The 27,264-nt window shown below is 48.4% G+C and overlaps 1 protein-coding gene across 8 annotated transcripts in view; it reads left to right on the top strand.

The window, feature by feature from the left end:
* The first annotated feature begins 8,567 nt into the window (after positions 1-8,567).
* Positions 8,568-27,264, top strand: part of ILF3 (interleukin enhancer binding factor 3) — a 28,423-nt gene continuing 9,726 nt past the window's right edge. For 3 of the 8 annotated variants that reach the window (XM_060145175.1, XM_060145174.1, XM_060145173.1), the window contains exons 1-8: positions 8,569-8,742; positions 20,937-21,034; positions 21,596-21,825; positions 22,020-22,197; positions 24,058-24,205; positions 25,624-25,715; positions 26,105-26,200; positions 26,816-26,927. In XM_060145175.1, the coding sequence (XP_060001158.1) occupies positions 21,032-21,034; positions 21,596-21,825; positions 22,020-22,197; positions 24,058-24,205; positions 25,624-25,715; positions 26,105-26,200; positions 26,816-26,927 (859 nt within the window). In that variant the 5' untranslated portion in view covers positions 8,569-8,742; positions 20,937-21,031. Of the gene's footprint in view, positions 8,743-20,936; positions 21,035-21,595; positions 21,826-22,019; positions 22,198-24,057; positions 24,206-25,623; positions 25,716-26,104; positions 26,201-26,815; positions 26,928-27,264 lie in introns of all 8 variants that reach the window. The other 5 variants (XM_060145172.1, XM_060145170.1, XM_060145169.1 and 2 more) reach the window with 2 other exon arrangements.

Here is a 27,264-nt window from a genome sequence, read left to right as displayed (position 1 = left end):
GTTGGGCGACGTGTCTGAAGGTGACCCCAGCAGGAAAAGGGCTGAGACGGTCAGGTCTCCAAAGCCCTCACCCGCTATCCTGTACAGATGTTCTTTGGGTTTCCTTGTTCGTTCGATCTTTTAGGTTTGTTCCTTTCTTACCCCCCAGCTCCTGTTAACCCCGCCTCCAAAACAGCTCCTAAACCTGCTCACTTCTCCCCATAGTTTCAGCTCCCAACCTTCGTTATCAACTCCTCCGTCCCCACTCCTTCACTGTTTCCCCCACAGGTGCGGAAGGGCGCCTGCTAACACCGGAGTGAGTTCACACCCCTCCTCTGCTCAAGAACCCTCCGTTGCTCCCTTTTACTGAGTGAAAGCCAAAGTCTTCATGGCAGCCCACAAGGCCCTGCCCCATCCGCCCCATTAACACCCTCTTGCTGATTCATCCAGACACCCTGGCCCCAGGGATTGTGCCTGAAACGCTCTCCACCTGGCTCTTTCTACAGCTAGCTCCCCATCCTGCCTTCAGCTCAGCGCTTACCTCCAGGAAGCCTTCCCTGCTCATCAAAAGTTGGCCTTGGGACTTCCCTGGTGGCGCAGTGGTTGAGAGTCCGCCTGCCGATGCGGGGGACACGGGTTTGTGCCCCAGTCCGGGAAGATCCCACATGCTGCGGAGCGGCTGGGCCTGTGAGCCATGGCCGCTGAGCCTGCGCATCCGGAGCCTGTGTTCCGCAACTGGAGAGGCCACAACAGTGAGAGGCCCGCGTGCCGCAAAAAAAAAAAAAAAAAAAAGTTGGCCTTGGGACTTCCCTGGTGGCGCAGTGGTTAAGAAGGTTAAGAATCCACCTGCCAATGCAGGGCGCACGGGTTCGAGCCCTGATCTGGCAGGATCCCACATGCCGCGGAGCAACTAAGCCCTTGCGCCACACCTACTGAGCCTGCGCTCTAGAGCCCGCGAGCCACAACTACGGAAACACGCGCGCCTTGAGCCCATGCTCCGCGACAAGAGAAGCCACCGCAATGAGAAGCCTGCGCACCGCAGCGAAGAGTAGTCCCTGCTCTCCGCAACTAGAGAAAGCCTGCATGCAGCAATGAAGACCAGCGCAGCCAAAAATTAATTAATTAATTAAAAAAAAAAGTTGGCCTCTCTTAGTGATGACCACGTCACCGTTTCTTTTCCTCATGGCACTTGTCACAGTCTGCAATTACTTCTTTGTATTTTCACTTGCTAACTGTCAGTCTCCCCACCCAGAATGTGAGATCTTGCCTATTTAGTATTGAGACTTTCTCCCAGGGCTGGGCGGAGTGCCTGGGACAGAGCAGGCACTCAGTATAGAGGCATGAAACAGCTGAATGAATGTAAAGGGTTTAGCACAGTGCCTGATCTGGAAAGTGCCCAGTGTTAGCAAAAGTAGAAGCAGGGAGACCAAAGAGGAGGCTACTGCTCTAGTCCCAGCACATGCTCTGATGTGTCTTGGTGATAAAACGTGTGCAGATTTTGGATATAATCTGAAGAGAAGCTGACCTGATTGATTACACGTGGAATGTGAAAGAAAGGAGCTGGGACTTCCCTGGTGGTCCAGTGGTTAAGACTCTGAGCTCCCAATGCAGTGGGCCTGGGGTCGATCCCTGGTTAGGGAACTAGGTAAAGCCTGCATGCCACAACTAAAAGATCCGGCACGCAGCAACAAATATCCCGTGTGCCTCAACTAAGACCTGGCACAGCTAAATAAATAAATAAATAAATATTTTTTTAAAAAAGGAAAAGAGCCAAAAAAGCAGGAGGAAGCACAGCTCTGAGTGGAGGCAAGCCCAGGCAGAGTCCTGCAGAGGGCACATGTCGCCTGATTGCCAGGGAGCTCTGGAGGTTGAGTTACAGCCTGCACTGGTAAGTCATTGATTAGAGGTCGCCCCAGGGGAAGGTAAGCTCCCAGGCACTTCTGATTCTCTGAGTGTGCTAGCAAAGGTGCATTGGCAACGTGGTCCAGAGCCCAGGGGTAGTTCTCTGAAGAAGAGTTGCAGGTACAGGCAGTGGTGCAAAACCACACAAAGCCCTGGCAAGGGTGCAGAGAAATGATAAAGTGGACCCGAAGGGATCTGGGTAGGTAGGTTGGGTTTTTTTGTTTTTTTTTTTAGCTGCGCCACGCAGCATGTGAGATCTTAGTTCCTCAACCAGGGATCGAACCCACACCCCCTGCATTGGAAGCGCAGAGTCTTAACCACTGGACCGCCAGGGAAGTCCCAGGTAGGTTCATTTTGGAACCCATTGGACAAAATACCTCCAAGGGAAGCTGTCACATAGATGGTTGCATGGGTGGATCTGGACCACAGGGGAGAATTTCAGGCTGCAGGCATGCCATCAAGAGTGTTCAGTGTTTTGGATGGTCTTTCACGTCCCCAGGGCTGGCTGAGACTACCTGCCCTAGACAGAGGCCAGTCTGAGCCCTGGGGAGAGGAGGAGAAAAAGTGGACTTGAGGAGAGCCAGAGAGGGACATCTGGAGATGGGGGAAGACAGGGATGTGGGCACAAGTGCTCATGGCTTTAGTGGTGGAAGAATATGCATGGGAGCAACTGTTTGCTCTTGAAATAAGCAGGAAGGTCATCAGCTGAGAGCAGAGCATGGGGAGATGGCAGAGCTGTGAGAAGAATGAAGGTGTGAGAAATCATCTTTGCGTGCGGGAGAGCACCGCGTGAACAAGGAATGAACAAGGAATGTTACGAGGGTTGTGGGAGTTTCTTTTCTCCCCCCAAACTCACCGGGGTACAAGGTGCAGGTGGAAAGCTAGATTTAGTTGTGGCTAATGGAGAGGAGCAGGGACTTGAGGGTATGGGCAAGGGAGAGATGAAGGATGGATCCTATCTCTCTGCTGCTCAAGACCCTCCTACGTAGCTAAAAAGAACCTGCTGTATAGCACAGGGAACTCTACTCAATACTCTGTAATGGCCTATATGGGAAAAGAATCTAAAAAAAAAAAAAGAGTGGATATATGTATATGTGTGATTGACTTTGCTGTACACCTGAAACTGACACAGTTGTAAATCAACTATACTCCAATAAAAAAACCCAACCCAAACCAAACCAAAACCCTCCTTTGGAGTTCAAGGCACCCAGAGTGAAAGCCACTGTCTCCATGTGGGTCCAGGGGGCCCTATAGGACCTCTTCACCCTTTCCTGCAAGGTGCTTCTTCCCCTCCTCCCTCACTGGCCCTGTTCCAGCCCCTCGGGCCTCCTCCTCGCTGCTCCTTCCACAAGCACAGACAACCTCTGGGACTTTGCACTGACTGTTCCCTCTGCCTGGAAGACTCTCTACCCAGCAATCTGCTTGGCCTAGGTCCTTAGGCTCCCCGTAAGGGCTTTTCTGCACACCATCTGACTTAAAATCGCACCCACCCTGGCCCTGCACCCCCAGCTTTATTTTCGCCACTGCACTTGCCACTATGGACATCTTACATACTTCGCTCGTTGTTTATTGCCTTCCTCCCTTTCTAGGTCAGCTCCATGAGGCCAGGCCCATTGGATGGTTTTCTCACTGGGTCCCAGCAGCTGCTCCCAGCTGCATGGCCTCTAAGGCCAGCTCCTCTGCCTCCAGAGACAGTCTGTAAGTTACCAGCTCTGGTGGCCGGCATTCATTGCTGCAGTTTGCCTCTCTGAGAGGTATATAGAATGAGTCAGGATGAGGCCAGGCCAGGGGGAGAGGACTGCTGCCCTTTTGGAAAGGAAGTACAGATGTGCAGGCCAGTTACAAGCTGGCAGAAAACTCAAAAGTGGCCCAGGCAAGGGACAGACACAAAGATGTCTTCCAATTCTGTAACATTCTAGAACAGGTAATGTTCACCCTGGTGATGTAAGAAAAGGCCTGGCAATTGGCTGGGAAGGGCAGGAGGTAACTTCCTGGGGTGGTGACAATGTTCCTTGTCTTGACTGGGGTGGTACTTACACAGATGTATGCTATGTAAAAATTTACCAAGCTCTACACTTAGGATTGGGTAAATATTATATTACTTATCTGTGAGGTTGGCCTGATATGGGCACATCGGTGGGTGACCCACGTACAGCCACTTTGAGTGCGCTCAGCCATGCACTTCATGTAGTAGATACAAGGGACTGAAGAGGAACTGTGTTGGAACTTCCCTGGTGGTGCAGTGGTTAAGAATCCGCCTGCCAACGCAGGGGACACGGTATCGATCCGTGGTCCGGGAAGATCCCACACTCCACGGAGCAACTAAGCCCGTACGCCACAACTACTGAGCCCGCACGCCTAGAGCCCGTGCTCTGCAACGAGAAGCCACCGCAATGAGAAGCCCGCGTACCGCAATGAAGAGTAGCCCCAGCTCGCCGCAACTAGAGAAAGCCGACGCGCAGCAACGAAGACCCAACACAGCCAAAAAAAAACAAAACACCGTCGTAAAATACACGTTAAATTTACCACCATAACCATTTTAAACTGTGCAGTTCAGTGGCATTAGGCACATTCACATTGTTGGGCAACCACCAGGCATCTCCAGAACTTTTTCGTCTTCTCAAACTGAAACTCTGTCCTCATCAAACACTAACTCCCCATCCCCCTCCCCCAGCCCTGGCACCCGCCATCCTACTCTCTGTGTCTATGGACTTGACTCCTCTAGGGACTCAAATGAATAGACTCATGCAGTATTTGTCCTTTTGTGACTGGTTTGTTTCACTTAACAAAATGTCCTCAAGGTTCATCCACATTGTAGCATGTGTCAGAATTTCCTTTCCTTTTGTTTATCCATCCATTCATCCATCCATGGACATTTGAGTTGCTTCTACCTTTTGGCTATTAATGCTGCTACCAACTTGGGTGTACAAGTATGTCAAGTCCCTGCTTTCATTTCTTTTGGGTATATACTCAGAAGTGGAATTGCCAGGACTTCCCTGGCAGTCCAGTGGTTAAGACTCCATGCTTCCAATGCCAGGGGTGCAGGTTTGATCCCTGGTCAGGGAACTAAGATCTCACATATCTTGTGGCACGGCCAAAAAGAAAAAGAGATAAAAAGTGGAATTGCTGGATGACATGTTAATTCTATGTTTAATTTTTGGAGTAAACACCGTAATGTTTTCTTGCCCCATCTTTTGGCTCAGCTTTCTTCCAGGTCAGTTTCATTCTCTGTCAAACACTCCCTGTCCCCCAACCACACCTTGTACTTTGGCTTCAAGATCAGAGAAATAAAGGCTTCTTTTACCCACAGATCCCAAGGCTGGTGCTCACTGGCTCTGACTAGCCTGACTTTGGTCAGTTACTGCTAAGCCAATCATTGTAGCCAGGCCATGGGACTAGTTTCAGAGTCCAGCAGTGGGGACCCAACAACTGAACTACAGATTGAGCAAGGGAGCGGGGTGGTTCCCCAAAGCACGGCGGTCAACCTACGTTCACTCTACTGAGAGGGTGGGAAAGCAGCAGGTGTGGTTCAAAAAACTTTCAAGCGGAGTTCTTGGGTGTGATCAGGGGACTTTGGGGTTGGGGGCCTGAAGTAGGAGAAATCTCTTAAGTTGAGGAAGGCAAGGAATGGAGAGGATGTTCATGAAGACACTAAAGTCCCACAGGATGGCAGAATCTATTTAGATCAAGGGACTGCAAGAGGAGAGGGGCAGACCTCACTCTTCAACTAATGAGGGAGTGGGTGTAATGGAGACAGAAGGTAAAGCCAGATGACAGTGGGCAGGGGTCAGCTAAGGCAAGGAGGTGAGAGAATTGTTATGCATACAGGGGGTTGCTAACCATGGAATAATGGAAAGGCAAGGGTGGGAGGCTGGGCCAGGGTGGAGGTGTAGGGATGAGAGGGCAGATGACATCTTGGGTCTCCATCTTGTATGGTGACCAAGGAGAGAACATGGACAAGGAAGGCCGGGCTGAAAACCTCTTACCCAGCAGCTCCTGGTGGATGGCGTACGGGTGGGTCCACGGGAATACACTCTTAAGGGAGTTCTGGTTTTCTCATCACCTCACCTGCACTTTAATGGACCACGTCACTGAAAGAATCTGGTTGGACGGGGCACCAGTCCAATAGGTAACAATCACAACCACAACTGTTTTTTTTTTTTTTTTTTTTTTTTTTGCGGTACGCGGGCCTCTCACTGTTGTGGCCTCTCCCGTTGCGGAGCACAGGCTCCGCACGCGCAGGCTCAGCGGCCATGGCTCACGGGCCCAGCCGCTCCGTGGCATGTGGGATCTTCCCGGACCGGGGCACGAACCCGCGTCCCCTGCATCGGCAGACGGACTCTCAATCACTGCGCCACCAGGGAAGCCCCACACAACTGTTTCTTTAGCATTAACTCCATGCCAGCCACTCCAGCAACACTTTGTGGTTCAAAAACTCTTCAGGTCCATCCTGGGCTCCTCCATGGAGCCTTGGCCTGTAATCATGATCTTATCTGCCCATATATCAAAGGAATTTGGTAAGGGCTACCTTAGAGGAATGAGATCCTCAAAAGCCACTTCTTCAGAAATGTAACCTTGGGAATTGCCTGGCAGTCCAGTGGTTAGGACTCAGCGCTTTCACTGATGTGGGCCCAGTTTCGCTACCTGGTCAGGGAACTAAGATACTGCAAGCTGCCTGGCGCAGCCAGAAAAAAAAAAAAAAAAAGCAACCTTGGGTCCCTCCCAAGAAAGGTCCTATGGGCTTGCCAATCAGAAAACTAGAAACCTTCCTTGTTCTGCCACTTGGTAGCGCTATTAGCTTAGTCAACTTGCCCCACCTCTGAGCCTCTTCCCTCAAGTGTCACGCAGAGGAATAGCTGATCTCTAACTCAGTGTTAAAGCCAAGTTATCACCTTTATTGTCATGGTGACCTTGAACAATTAAATTTATTTTAGCTAATTTTGTCTGAATACTGCCCCATTAATTTAACCAAAACTTTTTTCAATCTCAAGCTTTATTTAAAGAAAGATCTCCAAGTCGGGGGAAAAAAGCAAGATGCAGAGCGTCTATTATTTACGAGAAACTCTAATAAAAACATAATTAAGCATCTCTGGAACTAAAACATCTCTGGAGAGATACACACAAAAAACTTTACAATGGTTGCCAAAAAGGAGGGTGTCTGGAGGAGACAAATTGACTTTGTTTTCTCACATCGTTTTGCACATTTGACATTTTATTTATATCGTATGAATAGATTATTGGTTCAAGATCTAAGTGTAAACAAAAATGAAAAGTGATAGGTACAGCATGCACTCATTCTGTAATCACATTTTTACACCTTACCTTGTTAGTAACAACTATCATTTTGGGGCATTTGTTCTGCACAAAGAATTGTGCCAGGTGCTTTTAAGAAAATAAATCATCACCATTTTGTAGATAACAAAACGGAGGCTCAGGGAGGGGCACTATTCTTGGTCACACCGGGAGACTCAAACCTAGTGCGACCCTGGATCTTGCATTCTTAACAAATTAGTTGCACCATCCCTACGTTTTTGCAAGGAAAATCCGTTATTAGGCCGTAAGTTTTGAACTTCTCGCCTTCTTTAGGAAGGAAAGCTTTTGAACTACTCCTTGCTCCAAATCTCGGCAGTCTGAATCACAGACTCGCACACGACAACCTGCCTAACAACGACGCCTGTCGAGCGCCAACTTGATCCTGACACTGGAGATGAGTGGCGTTTAGTTTATGCATAGGTTGTACATCGGGGATCTCACGAAGCGCTCGGGAGGATTCAACGACACCAGGCTTGTAAAGAAAAGGCGCTCGGTCCCCGGTAGCTTTACTTATGAGCCCTGAGAAGTGGTTGGCCGAGCATCTCTGTCGCAGCCCCAGCTCTCCCACCAAAGACCGTTAAGTCTCCAGTTGGGTTTTTTTCTGGATCGGGCGTCCGTTTCTCCATCTGTGAGTGGGCGGCTGGAAGATCCCGGCCAACTCGGTTCTGCCCTTCAGAAGCTCGGCAATCCGGCTGGGCGCTACACCGGATAAAGTTTTAACACCAAAGACCCGGGGCGCTCGCTTGGCACCAGTCCCGGGGCAGCAACGAGGAGCTCGGCCCGCCCTTTCCTCGCACACGCACCTCGAGTCTGCTCGGCCTCTCGCAGGAGATGCGGACAGTGGGGAGTAAGTTCCGCGGTAATCCCTCGATTGGAGGCCGAACCTCCTCTACCGAGAACAAGCCACTATGAGTACGCTCACGCGCAAGCTTCCTTCCCGTTTCCGCCAACGTACTTCAACGAGTGTAAGATGGCGTCCGCGCAGGCGCGTAAACTAGCAACCGCAGAGAGACTCAGACGTTCGCCCTGCCTCACGTGGTAATGGCCTCTCAAAAAACCGCCATTGAAAAAAAGAGCCGCGATGTTGTCACATGATGCAGGCCTACCAATACGACAACGGGAAGGCGCCACGGTCCTTGTCACGTGGCCAAGGAGAACGCTGAATTTGCCACTGTCACATGATCAAGTAGAGGCGTGGAAAGGGGAGGGAAACGTTCCGACGCCACGTAACGCCTACGGTTCTGTCACGTGACTAGGGCCCACCTCCTTATCTCTCTTTGTCCCTCCTTCCCTCTCCGGCTGGGCCTGCGTCGAGCGGCAACGCGGCGGCGAAGGGGCGGGGCTCCGACCGGTCACGTGGCCCCGCACCTCCCCGGCGCGCGCCCGCCCGCTCGCCCCCGGCCCCGGCTCCGGCTCCTCCTCCTCCTCTTCTCGCCATTGCAGTTGGACTCAGCAGCCCGGTGCGCACCGCGTGGCTTTTGGGGCGAGACCCCGGCGGGATCTGGCAGGAGGGCGGCGGCTGCGGTCGGAGAACGGGACGCGGACAAGGTAAGAGTCAATGTGGCGGCGGCCGGGCCCGCTCCCGCCTCTCCCCCTCCCCCCGCCCCTCCTCCCACTTAGCGCGGGATCGGCTGAAGAGTCGAGGTGACAAGGCCTGAGGCGCCCCGCGCTCCCCGCTTCCGCCCAGTCCTCTCGCTCTGGCGCCTGGCTCATTCCTTCCTTGCCAGCCTTGCTCCCGCGCTCGGCCGTTACTCTCCCCCATTGTGCCGAGGAAACAAAATGGCGGCGGCGAGGGCCCGGTGCGCGCGCATCCGCCCCCCCTCGCGGCCCCTCGGCCGGCGGCGGCGCCTCTCGCGGGGGGTGCGCGCGCACCGGGCCCCCGGCCGCCGCCTCCCCCGGGCCGGGCTTTGTCTGTTGTGGCGCGCACGCGCGCACGTGCCGGCAGCACACACCCCCCTCCGGCCAGGAGCATCCTGACCCGCGCTGCGGGGGCGACCCCCCTTCCCATCTGTCCTCCTCTTTGTCCCAGTCCCGCCCCGAGTTCCAGGAGGGTCCCAGGTTCCCAAGGCGGGAAACGTCGCCTCCTTTGTCCTTACGTGGGGCAGAGAGGCAGACCCCCTCCCTGGAACCCCGTCATTATTTGGATTGCAAAGGAGGCTTCATGGGGTTCCCAAATCTCTGGCTACCTAGGCCTCCCCCAGATCAGGAGCCAGATTTGGCGGAGGGTTTAAGCTTTTCTTCTTTTTAATTCAGGTGTTTCATTGATGTTGAATTTTCTCCAGATTGCTTCGGACTTGGCATTCATTCTACCCCAAAACTGTGATGTGGTGCGATATTTGAGTGTCCTGTGATCTGCAAGATTGGGACCCAAGCATGAGAGCTTGAAACCCTTTCCCTTTTCTACCTTATTTTCTCAAGTAGTTGAGTGACAGATTCTTGGGGTTGCTCTTGAGGTTCTGTCCAGGGTAATACTCCGCCTGGGGGAATTATTTGGGGTGTACAGTGATCAGCATGTTCTCCCCCAGTTCACTGTCTAAACCTAGGGAGAGTAAGCCATCTCTTCTCAATATTTCCAAAACTGTTTGAAAGTTGCTTGGGATTCTGCCTTGGGGACCTGATCCATCAGCAAGGAAGCATTGGCTAGCCTTTTCCAGACCCAGGTATTTCAGTGATTCTGAATCTTTTTATGATTGTTTAGGACTGTGATGGCTTTAAAATGAGTGGTCTGGTTGGCATATTTGGAGTCCACGGGAAAACACAAGGTGTCACCCGAAGTTAGGACTGAAATTTACAACTTTAGGCTCTTTTCCTCCACGGATTGCTCACAGTGCTGCCACTATGCTTTGTGTGTGGTCTCATGGGATGTAGCTACAGCAGCCGCTCAGACTGTGAATGAAATGTGGGAACCAGAGGCTCATTCACAGCTGGAATGGGGGGGGAAGGCCCCAGGGCACTGGTAGGTGCTACTATCCCTGTCACTAGTCCTGGGTCTTTACCCCTGAGCTGTCTCTTGGCCTTGTGGACAGCTCCTGGTCCCTGGGATTTGTGAATAGAATCTGTGCAGACTCTAGTGTTGTCTGAATTGATTGGAGGCAGGCAGTTACTGCCAGGCTTGGCTTTGCTAGCACTGGGCACTAATTTATCAGGGTCTCCCTACCCTGCTGAAGCTTGGGCCAGCCTGGGAATCTCCCTGTTTGTGGAGTGGAGTGGTGCCTAATCATTTGCAGTTTTTCTTTGTTTTTTCCTGATTGAACTTGTCCAGTGCCTGTAGGTAAAAATTCCTTTAACTACTTCCACTGTACTCGAGGAGATGCCCACATTCCTGGGAGTGAGGAATCTAAGGCTGTGTCTTATTTTTCTTAAATTATTTTCTTGTCAAAACAAACAAAAAATATTGGCAGGAGTGGCTGCTAATATACACATATATTATGTATTTTTAATTTTACTTTTTGTCTGCGTTGGGTCTTCATTGCAGTGCGCGGGCTTTTTCTAGTTGTGGTGATCGGGGGCTACTCTTCGTTGTGCGCGGGCTTCTCATTGCAGTGGCTCTTCTTGTGGAGCACACGCTCTAGGTGCATGGGCTTCAGTAGTTGTGGCATGCGGGCTCAGTAGTTGTGGCTCACAGGCTCTAGAGCGCAGGCTCAGTAGTTGTGGCACACGGGCTTAGTTGCTCCGTGGCATGTGGGATCTTCCCGGACCAAGGCTCGAACCTATGTCCCCTGCATTGGCAGGCGGATTCTTAACCACTGTGCCACCAGGGAAGTCCTGGCTATTAATATCTTTTCTTTTCTCAGTTTAAGGAGAACACTTTGGTTTTTTAAATTTATTTATTTTTGGCTGTGTTGGGTCTTCGTTGTTGCGCGTAGGCTTTCTCTAGTTGCGTCGAGTGGGGGCTGCTCTTCATTGCGGTGCGCAGACTTCTCATTGCTGTAGCTTGTCATCGCGGAGCACAGGCTCTAGGCACGCCAGCTTCAGTAGTTGTGGCACACGGGCTCAGTAGCTGTGGCTTGCGGGCCATAGCGCGCAGGCTCAGCAGTAGTGGCGCACGGGCTTAGTTGCTCCGCAGAATGTGGGATCTTCCCAGGCCAGGGCTCGAACCCGTGTCCCCTGAATTTGCAGGTGGATTCTTAACTACTGCACCGTCAGGGAAGTCCACTGGCTGTTAATATTTTGATGTCACAAATATGGTGCTCATGCTCCCCTGGTTAAATTTGCCACATAGGGACAGGTGGAGTCGCTGATAAGGAAAGAGCCTTTTACAAGTCTATAAATCTCTTCTCTTTGGTTAAACATAGGCAGAACTTGTAGGCTTCAGCAGCGTGTGGGAGTTGGAAGTGTGCTCACTTTTTAAAAATTATTTATTTATTTTTGGCTGCATTGGGTCCTCGTTGCTGCATGTGGGCTTTCTTTTATTTGCGGCGAGCAGGGACTAGTCTTAGTTGCGGTGTGCGGGCTTCTCATTGCGGTGGCTTCTCTTGTTGCGGAGCATGGGCTCTAGGCGTGCGAGTTTCAGTATTTGTGGCGCATGGGCTCAATAGTTGTGGTGCATGGGCTCTAGAGCGCAGGCTCAGTAGTTGTGGCGCACAGGCTTAGTTGCTCCGCGGCATGTGGGATCTTCCCCGACCAGGGCTCGAACCGGTGTCCCCTGCATGGGCAGGCGGATTCTTAACCACTGCACCACGAGGGAAGCCCTGTGTGCTCAGTTTTGAAAAAGGCTTTAGAAGTTTTCTTTGGGCTGAGGCAGCTCCCTCTTACTTACCTTTCTCATCTTTCTCTCCAGTTCTTCCTGATTTCACCTTTTACATCTCAGAGGAATGATTCCTTCCCCCTGGAAACTTGCCCTCCTGCTGTGTTTTGTCATTAAGTTGCTTAACTTTGTGCAGTCTTGAAAGATGTGTAAAGTGTCACCATCTAGTATTAGCAGGTATGGCCCACAAAATGGTGATACTTGATTTGCACGTTGCTTTGATCGAAAATTCTTAGGAGTTAGGATTTTTAGGCTCTGTGTATTATTATTATTAATTTATGGCTGTGTTGGGTCTTCGTTGCTGCGTGCAGGCTTTCTCTAGTTGCAGCAGGCGGGGGCTACTCTTGCGGTGCACGGGCTTCTCATTTCAGTGGCTTGTTGGCGGAGCATGGGCTCTAGGCGTGTGGGCTTCAGTAGTTGTGGCTCGTGGGGTCTAGAGCGCAGGCTCAGTAGTTGTGGCGCACAGGCTTAGTTGCTCTGCAGCATGTGGGATCTTCCCGGACCAGGGTTCGAACCTGTGTCCCCTGCATTGGCAGGTGGATTCTTAACCACTGCACCACCAGGGAAGTCCCTCTGTATATTATTATATATTATATTTTATTTTAGCCAAGTCCTGGGCAAGAAAGATTTGATTTCTTTTTCCAGTGGCAGGGTTCGGAATTAGAGGCAAATAGTGGTTTGATGGGAGCCTACACACTGTTGGTTAGTGAAATGGGGTTGTGGCCCTGAAGAGATGAGGCGGACTTTAGTCTTCTGCTGCAGCATTTGACAATTTTGTCTGAAGCCACTAGTTTCCCTCCTACTTTGTTATTTAGGGTAAGTCGGTGCTGCCTCGGTGCTAACAGTGTTACAGAAATAATACTGAAAGCAGGGTAGGCATATGTTTGTTGGGGAGGCTTGTCAGTGTGCTGACTTGCTAAAAGAAATTGTTTCTTGCCATTGTTATGTTCTGTTAAATCTCTGTGGGATTTTTCCTAGACATCACTTTTTAGGTGATACTGTTATAAATAGCAATTGGAAATTCAGTCAGACTTTTTTTTATTAATATTTATTTATTTGGTTAGATTGGTTCTTAGTTGCAGCATTTGGGATCTAGTTCCCCGACCAGGGATCAAACCCGGGCCCCCTGCATTGGGAGTGCCAAGTCTTAGCCGCTGGACCACCAGGGAAGTCCTTCATTCAGACTTGTAACATCAGCTGTTTTCAGATGTTTTGTGAAATGATGTCCAGTTGAAATTTAATTTTTTTCTCTTCTCATTGGATGTCCACATAATGAAGAAATTGAAAACGTGGCTCTAGTTTTAACAATAAAATGAGTTTACTGTCCAAGGGATATTTTCTTGTCCATATAAGATCACAAAGGATCATTTACAAAGTTGAATGTGTGTCCTTTTATTAGAGTCTGTAAATTTATTCCAGATTATTTTTTTAATCTTAGGTGATTAGTGAGAAGAGGTGCTATTGGCAATTTGAGGTTCATGGTAATTTTCCTGGAAACAGCCATTTATATGATTTCCATTAGGATTGTGGTTCAAGCTCAAGGGTAAGGTCTTACTGGGATAATCTTCTAGGCCACTTGCTTTTGTGCTGCTTGCCTTTGAACTGATTTCTTTCTTTTATCTGAGTGTGTGTGGTGTGTGTGTGTGTAAAGGATGAATGTGATAAGTTAGGCTTGCTTTTCAGTGGTACATTTAGAGCTTTTGCAGGTTAATAATTCTTACTGTTTATTCATAATTCAAAAAAAACCAGTCTAAATTTCCCTAATATGGAAATGACCAGCCTGGCCCCATGGTTCATAGTGTCTCTTAATATTTATTTATAACAGCCAAGAACTAGAACCCACCCAGATGTCCTTTAATGGGTGAATGGTTAAACTATAGTACATCTTTATCATGGAATACTAGTTAGCAATAATAAAGAACAAACTGTCAATACACACACAACTTGGATGAATCTTGAGGCAGTTACGCTGCAACAGACAAGCCAATCCTGAAAAGTTGTATGCTTTACAATTCCATTAATATAACATTCTTGGAATGCTAAAATTACAGAAACCTTAAAAGGATTAGTGGTTGCTAGGGGTTAGGCATTGGGGAGGGGGGACAGTTGGAAGGTGAGTGTGACTGTAAAGGGCAACAGGAGGGATCCTTGTGACAGCAGCAGTCTGTATCTGATTGCGGTTGTGATATTGTTCTAGAGTTTGCAAGATGTTGCCATTGGGGGAAACTGGGTAGAGTACATGGGGGATCTCGCTGTTATTTCTTACAGCTGCATGAGAAGCTACAATATCTCAAAATTTAAAAGTTTCATTTGAAAAAGAAACTTACCCACTAAAATAATTCACAGTTTGCATGTTGTTAATATTTAACAGCCTTTGAGAGCCAGTCATTTTTTTGTTTTGTTTCTTAACTAGAAACTAGTTTTTTAAAAAACTGGTTATTTCCCTGGTGGCTCAGTGGTTAAGAATCTGCCTGTCAATGCAGGGGACTCTGGTTCAATCCCAGGCCCGGTAAGATCCCACATACTGTGGAGCAATTAAGCTCGTGCACCACAGTTACTGACCCCACGGGCCACAAGCTAGTGAAGCCCATGGGCCTAGAGCCTGTGCTCCACAACAAAGAGAATCCACCGCAGTGAGAAGCCCATGCACCGAAACGAAGAACCCCTGCTCTCTGCAGCTAGAGAAAGCCCACGTGCAGCAACGAAGACCCAACACAGCCAAAAATAAATAAAATAAAATAAAATAAAATAAATCTGAGGCTTTCCCATGGGAACACAGGGGAAGGTTGCCTCTGCCTGCCCCTCCCTCTTAAGGATTTCTAAGCTGGCTTCCCTTCCCCCCTTGCTGCCTGAAGGGCATGTTGCTAAAAGAGTTTAATAATTCCCACTTGGAGTCACATTAAACCTTTTTGCTGTAATATTGTTTTTTCACAGGCAGATGTTAAAATATTTCTGTTGGTTCATCCAAGAGTAGCTGAAATTACTCCTTCAATACGTTGCATTTGTAGTTTTACAGCTGATAGAGCATTTTTCCACCTTGTCACCTTTAATCCTTAACTGTTTGCGGCTCTTAGGTGTAGGTAGTGTTTTAATCTCATTTTTGAAATGAGCTCTGAAAAGATAAAGTGATTTGTTGGAGGTTCCACAGTGGCCAGGTTGGAAAGCCCAGGTGGGCACAAACCTGGGGCTTCTGTTTCTGAGACCTGTGGCTGTTCCACCGTGTCATTGGGCCTGGAGGCCTGGGTCTTACAGACCAGTTATAGTTCCAGAAGCAATTTAGGCAACAACCTGCATTTGCCAGTTAAAATATCTTTTTAATTAATTAACATACTCCATCTCCACCTTTTCATAAGAAAAAAGGATGTTTTAATACTGAACATATAGGAAGAAAATAAGTTTAGAGTAAAGGACGGTCCTTTCTTCTTTATTTTTGGCTTTGTTGGGTCTTGTTGGCTGCACGCGGGCTTTCTCTAGTTGTGGCGAGTGGGGGCTGTTCTTCATTGCGGTGCGCGGGCTTCTTGTTGCAGTGGCTTCTCTTGTTGTGGAGCATAGGCTCTAGGCGTGGGCTTCAGTAGTTGTGGCACGTGGACTCAGTAGTTGTGGTGCACGGGCTAAGGTGCTCCACGGCATGTGGGATCTTTCTGGACCAGGGCTAGAACCCGTGTCCCATGCGCTGGCAGGCGGATTCTTAACCACTGCGCCACCAGGGAAGTCCCAAGGACAGTCCTTTAAATTGAAAATATTTGTGAACATCTTTATTCCTAACTTTATACCTCCCTATGGACCAGTAAAAACACTGTGGGGGACAGAACTGGGAACCATTGCACTAGACTTAAGATATGTCTTGAATTGAAAATTTTCTCACAGTGGCATCCATAATCAGATTTTAGATTAGCCTCTTCTGGCTGGGTTGCTTTGTTAAAATTATTTTCCATATATCCTCGATGATGTGAATCTGTAAAAGCTTAAGGAGTCACTTACAAGTTGTATGTGTGTATTATTCCATTTCTCATTCCAGGATAGGATTATATCTCCAGAGGTCAGGGAACCAGGATTGGGTCCTGTACCTTTTAAAGCCTAATTAGGTCTCTTTAAGAGGAGCATGCAGTTTGGGATCATTCCCAGGAGTGACTGGGACTCTAAGGTTTTGTGAAGTACCCTGGATGGGGGAATTTACTCTGGAAGATAGGTGGGGCCATACCTGTTGGGGTGTTGTCACTACACCTCTTCATTCATTCTACAGACATGTGTTGATCCACACATGCTGACTTGGGCACGTTTCTTTCCCAACAGCAAGTGGTCATGAACGGCATATTCCAGTTAGTGAGAGGTCAGAGAGGTGGTCATCTCACTGCATGCTGTCGTTTAAACTTCTGTAACTCTGCGTGCTCTGGGTGGGCTGGTTTTGAGAACAAAAGAAAGAAACCTGATCCCTGCATGTTAGAACATCCCAAAACCACACAGAGGTTGTTTAAGATCCTGATTCTTCGCTCTTCACTCGTTCTTCTTTTGGACTTCTTTTCAGAGAGGCTGGGCTGGTAAATATCAGGCTTCAGTTGGGCCTGGTTTGAATCCTGAATGAGGTTGCAGGAGCAGCTCTGTGAGCCTTTCAAGGCTTGGGTTTAAAGTTAGATTGGCAGGGGGCAGTGGAGTGTTGCATATATAGGTGGGTATTGTGGGTTTCTTGCCAGCAGTGTTCCTCAAAATCTTGAAAAGGAGGTTAAATGAGGTGGATTCTCTGGTATTCAGGACTGGAGCAGCTGGCTTCCAAGAGGCTGATTTGGATGACAGATAAAGGCTCACGCAGAGGCAAGTGAGGCCGGTTTTGTTGCCCTGCAAAGAAGTATTGACTCCAGTTTTTTGTTTGTTTGTTTTGTGGTACGCGGGCCTCTCACTGTTGTGGCCTCATCCGTTGCGGAGCCTGACGTGCAGGCTCAGCGGCCATGGCTCACGGGCCCAGCCGCTCCGCGGCACGTGGGATCTTCCCGGACTGGGGCACGAACCCGTGTCCCCTGCATCGGCAGGCGGACTGTCAACTACTGCGCCACCAGGGAAGTCCTGACTCCAGTTTTTATTATTTATTTATTTTTGGCTTTGCCTCGCGGATTGTGAGATCTCAGTTCCCCAACCAGGGACTGAACTCGTACCCTCGGCACTGAGAGTACAGAAGCCTAACCGCTGGACCGCCCGGGAATTCCTGACTTCAGTTTTTACGTGTTTGTTTTAGTTCACAGAATAAGTACTCTTACTCACTTTGTCCCCCTGAATCAAAAGCCATCGCCACTAAGGCCTGGCCTGAGGGAGGAGGGCCAGGGGATGAAAGGATCGCAGATGGGCCAAGGGTGGTGGTCAGAGTTAGCCACAGCCCAGTGAACCCCTTTAGGGGTCCCTTCTTGGGCCTGCCTCTCAAGTGAGGCAGCCTGCTGGAGCACAGGCCACAGCCATGCTCTGAGTTTTAGCAGTGAAGACAGCAGATGGAGACCTCGCTGCGGGACGTTTGCCGAAGACAGGAGCATTTGGGGGTGCACAAGTGTCCTTGAGGGCTGTGATGGGCTGATGTTTTACACAGTGAATATCTTTTTTTTTTTAATGTTTCATTTTATTTTATTTATTTATTTTTGGCTGCGTTGGGTCTTCGTGGCTGCGCGTGGGCTTTCTCTAGTTGTGGCGAGCGGGAGCTACTCTTCATTGCAGTGCGCGGGCTTCTCGTTGTGGTGGCTTCTCAGTGCGGAGCATGGGTTCTAGGTGCACGGGCTTCAGTAGTTGTGGCATGCGGGCTCAGTAGTTGTGGCTCAAGGGCTCTAGAGCGCAGGCTCAGTAGCTGTGGCACACGGGCTTAGTTGCTCTGCGGCATGTGGGATCTTCCTGGACCAGGGCTCGAACCCATGTTCCCTGCATTGGCAGGCGGATTCTTAACCACTGTGCCACCAGGGAAGTCCTATATGCCATTGACATCTGACTTTAGTTGTGTTTCACATATCTCTCCATCTCTATTCTTTTCATCTTTCAGTCCACTTCATTTTATTGAAATATAATTAACATAATCTATTTTTACGATGCTTTTCAAAGTAGCAGAAAGTTGTAGTCTTTCCTCTAAATATTAACTAGAGTCCAGTATTTATTTACGTTTTTTTTCTTTTGAAGTAAACGTACAGATCTTGAATATCCAGTTCAATGGATTTTGACCACTGCATGTCCCCATCAGTATTACCAAGATGTAGACCATGACCGGGACCCCTTCCCAGGTGTTTCCTGCCACCATCCCCCAGAGGCAACCGCTGATGAGTTTTGGCTGTTTTGCTGAGTTTGAGAACTTCATCTGGGTAGCTTTTTTTTTCCTTTTTCTTTTTTGATAGTTGCCCCAAATGTAGCCACTGGAAGTCTTCATAGGTCAGCTCAGTTGTCCTTTGGACAAGCCTGCAGTAATCTGTGCATGTTTCCTTGCTTTCTGACACTGCAGCGTGACCCAGGCTCACCCACCATAGTTGTGCATCAGGTGCCGAATCAACCATTTCTTCCAGGAGCTCCTTTTAGAAGATTTTAGACAATATCGGTCCTACAAAACCCTGAATAAAAAGGTCTTAGTCACCTGGGATCTCAGTTTAAGCTCTGTTGTTTTCGAGTCTCTATATCTGATATCTGTGGTGGAGGAAGAATGTAAAATGAAGAGGTGGTAAGTGTACAGTGATGCATTGGCTCCGGGCACCATGTTGGATTTGGAGGGAAGGCGTTTCTCCTTTAGGGTACACTCGCTGGCCAGGTCCACGGGAATGGGGGACTTGAGTGCTGTGTTCATCACTGTCCCAGCATCTAGCTCAAGGCCTGGCACAGGGGAGGTGCATGCTGAATACTTTTGAATAAGTAAATACAGTTTTAAACATCATCCTTCATTATCAGATTGATGAAGTTTCAGTATAGATATGGCCAGGACTGGGGGCTGTTTAACATGGGCTCCTCACCAGTCAGCTGTGATTTCTGATGGCCTGCCTCTTGTCAGTTTAGAATTGGTTTTCTGAGCTTTGCTTTAAATTTTAGATTACCTGCCATGGTTGCACTTTTGTAAGAATTCTTGTTTACTACTCACTTTTAAAAAAAACCAAAAACTATTATGGAAATTTTCAAACATGTACAAATGATCCCAGTATACCCATCCTCATCTTCAGCAGGTATCAACATTTTCCAGTGTTGATTTATCCTTTTCCCTTCTCCACTCACAACCTCACTGGAGTATTTTAGAGCAAATACCAGGCATGTAGTTTAAGCCATTATTTATTTTAGCTGCATTGAGTCTTCGTTGCTGCGCGCGGGCTTTAGTTGCGGTGAGCGGGGGCTACTCTTCGTTGTGATGCGCGGGCTTCTCATCGTGGTGGCTTCTCTTGTTGCAGAGCACAGGCTCTAGGCGCGCAGGCTTCAGTAGTTGTGGCACACGGGCTTAGATGCTCCGCGGCATGTGGGATCTTCCCGGACCAGGGATCGAACCTGTGTCCCCTGCAATGGCAGATGGATTCTTAACTACTGCGCCACAAGGGAAGCCCCAAAGACGTTCTTTTCAAACACAGCCGTAATATCATTCGTTCCTAACTGAATGAACAATTATTCCCTTAATACAGGATGTGCTTTTGCATGTGCTCCGCCCTACAACAGCCAGTGATGTACATCTTGTCTGTAGCAGAAGTTGGTGCTGTTTTTGCGGGTCTGTGGGATTTATGCTCCATGCTTTCCATAGGTCAATTCATTTAATTTTCACAGTCTCCTTGAAGAGGTAGAGGAGTAGATTCATGTTGCAGGTTAGAAGGAAACTCCAACGAAACTTCAAGGCCACACATGTAGTGGCACAGCTGGCAAAGTTTCAGGCCCACATCTTTGCAAAAGCTCCCACTTGGTGACTACCAAGGGCCCAGGCTCAGCCAGGAGCTGAGCCCAGGGACTGGTCCTCCACTCCTCCCTTCCCTCCCTCCCATGTCAAGAAGAATTTGACGCCACCTGTCCTTTTGCCTGGCTCTGCAGGGACATCGCCTGTCATTCCACCCTTAGATTTTCAGGTTCTACTTTGGAACCCTTCAAGTTTTCGATGAGATTGCTAAGTAGTCCTGAAGCATTGTGGGAAATTCTTGTTCTGGCTAGTCATGTCGGAGTTTATCCTTGAAGGGGGTGTGTTTCAGAGATGAACCTGCTGCCCTGGCTGGTAACTGGTGTGGATGCAAGGGGCTAGCTGTTATGTGGCTGGAGGGAATGGGTGGATTCATCTGTTGTCTATTACGCTGATGGGGTTTTTTTGGTTGTTTACTCATTTGGAAGATTTCAGTGTGGACCAGACTGTTTGCATAGAGTGGGAATTGAGTAGGTTGTAGTCAGCATGTTATTTAGAGTCCAAAATTGTAATTATAGCTACGTTTGTCTTGAAGACTTCTGTTGTGTATTTCAGTTGTCTCAACCACTCCAGAATTGAACCCACAGGTGTGTGTCCATGTGCTGCAGTGGCCACATGCACCTGACGTTTCAGAAGGTTCTTGCCTCTCCAGTTTACAGAAGCCTTTTGAGCCCCTCTGTTTCCTGCTTTCCTTCCATCTCTTCATCACCCTCAAGGACCAGAGCTCTTTCCCTCTTTCTTCTCCAAATACCAAGATTTTGCTGAACATTTTCACCTGTACCATTTTCTGGAGGCTTGTTAAAAGGCTTATTTTTTATTTGTAAAAATTGGCATACTTATATAAAGATACGATAAAAAGGGATTTTTAAAAAAGTAAAAATCACCTGAGTGTGGGCCCGAAGTGAGACGCACCATCTAGAAACCAGCTGTTTTCATTTTTATGGAATTTTATAATTAGTTGTTTGTACCGTGGCTTAGTGGTTACTTGGAAATAAAGATGTGTCCTGCTGTGTGGACGGGCCTCCTTCCTGAGGCAGCGCCGTTTGCATCCTGCTGAATATCTGACTGCTAAGATTCATCCATTGATGAAATATGTGAAACTAAAAAGATTTTCTGATCTTATAGATAGTTGAAGTATTGATAACACCAAGGAAATCTGTCACAATTTGAAAAGATAAGGAAAAATTTGATTTCCAGACACTACAGGAAAAGAAGTAAAAATGGTAAGAAAGTTTTTTTCTTAATCATAGATACGGTTTCTTCATTCATGTACAAAAATGTCTGTAGTGTTGCCCCAAAGCATTGGATTCTTTTTTCTAAATTGAAGTAGTTGACTTACAATATCATATTAGTTTCAGGTGTACAACAGTAATTTGATAACTTATTGTAGATTATATTCCATATAAAGTTTTTATAAAATATTGGCTACCTTCCCAATCCTGCTCATTGTGTCCTTGTAACTTGCCTATTTTATACTTAATAGTTTGTTCCTCTTAATCCCCTTCACTGTCTCGCGTCCCCAAAGCATTTGATTCTGTAATCATTTTTCATTGGACTTTTTTCAAGTACATAGTGTAACAATTCTAGTAATATAGAAACGTGTAAAGTAAATGCCCCCTTCCTCCCACCACCTAGAGAAAGCACAGCTGTTATGTTTGGTTGTCCTGCTCAGGCTTTCAGATAAGTTCATATAGTTTTATTTTCATATGAATAATTCTCAGTTGTACAGCTTAAAAGATAAGCGTCAAGTTGCATTGTTTTTAACTAATTTTTCACATTTCCAGCGTCCAGTGAGAATTTTTGTGAATGATGATCGCCATGTGATGGCAAAGCATTCTTCTGTTTATCCGACACAAGAGGAGCTGGAGGCAGTTCAGAACATGGTGTCCCACACGGAGCGGGCTCTCAAGGCTGTGTCCGACTGGATCGATGAGCAGGAGAAAGGTAGTGGCGATCACGCTGAGTCTGAGAATGTGGATGTGCCCCCAGAGGACGAGACCAAAGAAGGGGCCGGGTAAGTTGGTTTTGTAGGGTGGTTGTTTTTTGTTTGTTTGTGTGTTTGTTTTGTTTTTTCCTTTCTCCTTTCTAGGGAGACTGGCCAGGCTAGGGTTGAGCACCTCCTTTTCTAAGAAACTCCAGCCTTTCCAGGATCCCTGGGTTCTGGCCAGATGGAATCTCTCACTGAGCATGTGTTGGGCTGTCCCTCAGGGAGCAGAAGGCAGAGCATGTGACTAGAACCCTGAGGGGCGTGATGCGTGTTGGCCTCGTGGCAAAGGGCCTGCTGCTCAAGGGGGACCTGGACCTGGAGCTGGTGCTGCTGTGTAAGGAGAAGCCCACGACCGCCCTCCTGGACAAGGTGGCTGACAACCTGGCCATCCAGCTCGCTGTGAGTGTGACCACCACCACTGGGGTTGGAGGGTGGTCAGGGGAAGAGGTGCCCAACCGCGCTGTGCGCCAAGAGGCACACTCCAAACCCAGCCTTGCGCCTGCTGTGCTCACACCTTCTGTAGGTGACAGGCAGGACGCTGCAGAGCCACCCAGATGCTCTGGCAGCCAAGAAGGGCCCAGTGCCTGCCATGCACAAGGCTGCACTGTTTTTGGGCCTCACTGGGCATGACCTTCACATCCAGATTCCAGTGATGGATGGGCGGGTGAGTGGATGAATAGGTAGCACAGTTGTTGACTCTTCCTCCCTGATGCAAAGCTGAACATAAAAAAAATTTTTTAACCGATTTATTTGTCTTATTACAAAAGTACTACATAAATAATAGCCTCTGGCATTTCTTGAGCATTGACTACACCAGACTCTAGGCCAGAAGAGCTCTTTATCATTTCATCGTAATGATTGAGATAGGACTTTATCATCTAAGTATTTTCGAAGATGTGACTGAGGTGTGGGGAGCTCAGTAACTGACCCCACATACCCAGCTGGTGAGGTCTGGGGCTTCAGAACCTCTTGAGTGTCACTGCCACTCAGTGCCTCTTTGGGACACATTTACCCTGGATTTAGTGACAGGATAAGCAAAAGAAGAAAGTAAAGACTCTCTTAGACACACTGTTCGTTTTCACGTGTGAAGGTATGTTCTGTCACGTGTGAAGGTACGTACTGTCACGTGTGACTGACAACTGGGGATTCAGGACAGAGGTCAGAATTGATCAGTTAATTTTAATCTGTCTATAAAAAGTATATTAAGTGAAGAAAATTAATTTGACGTAAATGTTTCTAAAGGAAAGACAGTTTTTGAAGAGTCTTTAAAGATAGATACAAAGAAAGTATATTTTTATCAATTTAGCTTGGTGTTTTTTGACTGGGGCAGATTTTGCACCCCAGGGGACATGTGGCGAATCTAGAGGTAGTTTTAGTTGTCACAGCAGGAGGAGTTGGGTGCTACTGGCATCTCCTAGGTATAGAGGCTGGAGATGTTGCTCAAGGTCCTCCAGTGCACAGGACAGCCCTACAACCAAGAGTGATCTGGCCCAGAGCGTCCGTAGTGCTGAGGTGGAGAAAAGTCAACTTAGATTTTCCATAGTGCCTTTGTCCTCCCCGTAATGTATTTACTTTGTTTTTCTTGAAAAAAATCAAAAACGCTCGAGTTTTCTTGATCAAGGCATATAAACTGGTATAAAGAAGAAAGCAGAAGTCACAATTGTGAACGTCCTCTTATAGACACGTGCATTTGCAGCAAGTGTGTGCTTTTATAGGCATCATATGATGAGACTATTTTACTGCACACAGTTTCCATCATCCCGCATTCTGTGATAGCTGCTCAGCCTGGTGTGGAAATAGCGGTGGCTGGATGCCGACTCTGTGCTGGGTGCTGTGCTTTCCACGGAGTGTCCGGTTCAAGTCCTCTGCAGCCTTGTGCTGTCGGCCGTGTCACTAAGTCCATTTTACAAATTAGAAACCACAATCTTGATGAGATGAAGTGATTTGTCCAGTTACACAACAACCAAGCAACAAAATGAGGATTCACACCCTCATCTCCTCCCAGACCCTAAACTCTCTTACCATTACATTATAAAGCTTCCTGTGAAAATCCTCTAAGTAGTCACCTCCTCCTTGGTGTACCTGGAAGATGGCCAAAGACCTGTCCTGCAAGAGGGAGGTTCTGACCCCTAGCTGAAGGGACTGCTGTCAGTCACAGTCCAAGAAACTGGCCTGTCTGCTGTAGTAACCAGGAGCTAAACAGAACTGTCGATAGCCTTGGGGGGAAAGTGCGTTTGAAAGTTGCATTTTCTTTTGTAGGCTGTTACAGATGACAAGTACGAAATACTCCAATCTGTCGACGATGCCGCGATTGTGATAAAAAACACAAAAGAGCCTCCATTGTCCCTGACCATCCACCTGACATCCCCTGTTGTCAGAGAAGAAATGGAGAAAGTATTAGCTGGAGGTAGGGAGGCTGAGAAAGGCCAGCAGGACACTGGCAACTTGGTGTTCCCTCACGATTCAAACGTGCTATTCAGTTTTAGACTGCTTTGATAAAAGGATAGCGGTGTAGCTTTGACCACCTTTTACTCTGAGATCACATCTCCCACTCGGTTTCAGTCCTGGGAGTTTGACAAAACGGTTGCACTAAAAGTGAGTAGCACTTTTCCTAGAGGATTGCACCATTTTTGTTTGTCTTAATCCTTGGATGTTCTCATCGGTGTTAAATGTGATTTTTTTCTGTTGAGCCAGTCTCTGGCCTTGGAAAAGTGTGTCCCTGGTGATTATAGGCTTTTTAAATTATGGAAGACAACCAGATGGTTTCTGCATGAGCATCACGTTGGACTTGTGCAAACAGCTTGTGTTGCAGCAGAACCGAGGTCTTCTTCGTTTGTCCTCTTCCATTGGCTGCTTTTATCAGTTGCAGTGATTGAAACGCAAAGAGCTGATGCAGAGTTTTGGATAAAGTTTTAAACAATTGAGTGATTTTCAAATCAAGTCTCTGAACCTCAGACAGTGATAATGCTTTCACGATTCAAAGTCCACCCAGGGCTCCTCATACATCGCTGGGTGGACGTTTTTCAGTCACAACTCTCACACCTCAAAGTAAAAGTGACAGGCCTTATCCAAACCCCTGATGCACAGATGGTGGAAACGACAAACGCTCCGGTTTTGCTGCAGCACAGGCTAACGCCGTGCCCTTGTTGCTGTTCTTTGATTACCTTCGGTTCCGATACCTGATTTACTACCAGAGCCCTTCTAGTTTATCAATTTAGGGACGCTGGACCTTTGACCAACAGGACTCTCTCTGTCAAGGGCTGGGGCTAGGGCAGTCCTGCCTGGTGGGCGGAGGTGGTCCCCTTTGCCATAGACGCCTCAGGGGAAGGCCTGTGGGAAGCAGAGAGGGAGTGCATTTCTACTCCCCACCCCCTGCCTATTTTTTTTTTTTTTTTGGTTTTTGGTTTTTGGTTTTGTTTTTCGTTTTTTGCTAATGAATTTTTTAGCATAGCTAATTTATTGGGAGATCCTGGGGAGGAAGCAAGGTAATAGTCTCTACTAGAAGATAGGATCCACCTATCTGTCCCCCTCCCCCATGGGATTATTCCTTTTAGAGTAACTTCCCACTTTTGTTTTTGTTTTTCTTATTGTTGTTTTTTTGGTTTTTTGTTTTTTTGTTTTTTGGAGGGGGCCTCTGATTTTTACCATCTCCTCTTGGGGCAGAGTTAAATGCACTTGAGCGTCTCCTTCCCTGGTCAAGGGTGGAGATGACTTGAGATTCTGGGAGCCTCAGCTGCCCCTTAGGAAGCTGCCACATCCCCTTTCCACCTGACAGAAACCCCTTGGTCAAACTGTACCTTGTCTTCTTATTCCATCCATGAATAGAAACGCTATCAGTCAACGATCCCCCGGACGTTCTGGACAGGCAGAAATGCCTTGCTGCCTTGGCGTCCCTCCGACACGCCAAGTGGTTCCAGGTTTGCATTTTGTTCTTCTATTTGTCTTTCGGTAGAGAATTCCTAAGTTTTAACTTGGCTAATTTTCACCATAAAGTTTCGGTAACATTGAAGAGCACCGTGCTGGACTTAGCACCTGCAGGCGTGCAGTTGCTAAAGGAGCACGCATAGACAAATTTGACACCCCCAAAGGAGGCTTGTGACTGAGTAGGTGGGTAGCTGCTGCTTTGTGCCAAGAGTAACATCATTCTCGTCCACTCGGTGAAGTCGCTGCCGACCACACACTTGATGGTTGTGAACGTTCACCGTTTACCCTTGACAAAGTAGCACCCTGAGACTTGTGTTTTTCATGTTTGCCTTGTGTTCAGGGAGGTGCCTTGGTGTGAAAAGCCTGTGCTTTGTTCCTCTAGGCCAGAGCCAATGGGCTGAAGTCGTGTGTCATTGTCATCCGGGTCCTGAGGGACCTGTGCACCCGCGTTCCCACCTGGGGTCCCCTCAGAGGATGGGTAAGGCACCTTTGTAGCTATAGCCACCCTGGGTCATGTGTGCAGAGACCTCCCAGATCCCAAGAATATGTTAATGGTAAATGGGCTGGAGTGGCCCTTCAGGGTGTGGCCGATACTCCAGTCATAGCTGCTCATTGAGCAACTACTGTGTGCCACACCCTGGGTGGGGATGAGAACGAGACCAGACTCCCATGGAAGGTGCACAGCTCAACCTAGGCAGGGGCCGGCCAGGTGGCACACTTACTGTGACAGATTGCTCTCCGTGAAGAGGGTTTTGTAGCTGTTCTTGGACAGGGGTCAGCAAACTGAGGCCCACAGGCCAATTTTGGCTAGTTGCCTGTTTATCTATAGTTAAGAATGCTTTTTATGTTTTTAAATGGCTGTATTTTAAGTATAAGTACCTATGTAACAGCTTCAACTTTGCCTCTTGGCCCACACAGCCTGCCCCTTTAACGTCTGGTCCTTTAAGGAGAAGTTGGTTAAGACCCACTCCAGGTGTCCTGTCTTGGACGCGCGCCCGCACACACACACACATACACACACACGGCAACAGCTCCTCAGCATCAGCCAACTCCCTCCTGGACACTGTAGTTAACTGTCCCTCTTGCCTTTCAGCCCCTCGAGCTTCTCTGTGAGAAGTCCATCGGTACAGCCAACAGACCAATGGGTGCTGGCGAGGCCCTGCGGAGAGTGCTGGAGTGCCTGGCTTCAGGCATCGTGATGCCAGGTTGGGGCCTTGTGCTTTGCAAGTTGCAGGGAAAGGACAGGGATTGAGGCCCTGAGGCCACTTCCTGGCGGGTCCCCTGACCGGGTTAGGGCAGCAGCATCCCCGTGTCCCCCTAGGGATGAAGCATGTGACTACCCTCTTGCACCATCATATCCAGCCCTGTGCCGGCTCCGCAGCTGTGACTCAGGGCGGATCCGGGGCAGTGGTGACCCACTCCCACGCGAGCTCCATGCTCTGAGATACATGTGGATTATTTCTCTCACAGGCTGGATGCCGAGTGGGTCACCGAGCTCGGTGTGTTTTCCAGAGCTGGGTGTGGATGGGGCGCGGGGGGTAA

This window comes from Lagenorhynchus albirostris, chromosome 3 (genome assembly GCF_949774975.1).
Source record: "Lagenorhynchus albirostris chromosome 3, mLagAlb1.1, whole genome shotgun sequence".
In the NCBI taxonomy this organism is placed as follows: domain Eukaryota; kingdom Metazoa; phylum Chordata; class Mammalia; order Artiodactyla; family Delphinidae; genus Lagenorhynchus; species Lagenorhynchus albirostris.
The sequence above is the reverse complement of the archived record's forward strand: the minus strand, read 5'-3'. Positions and strand labels throughout refer to the sequence as shown.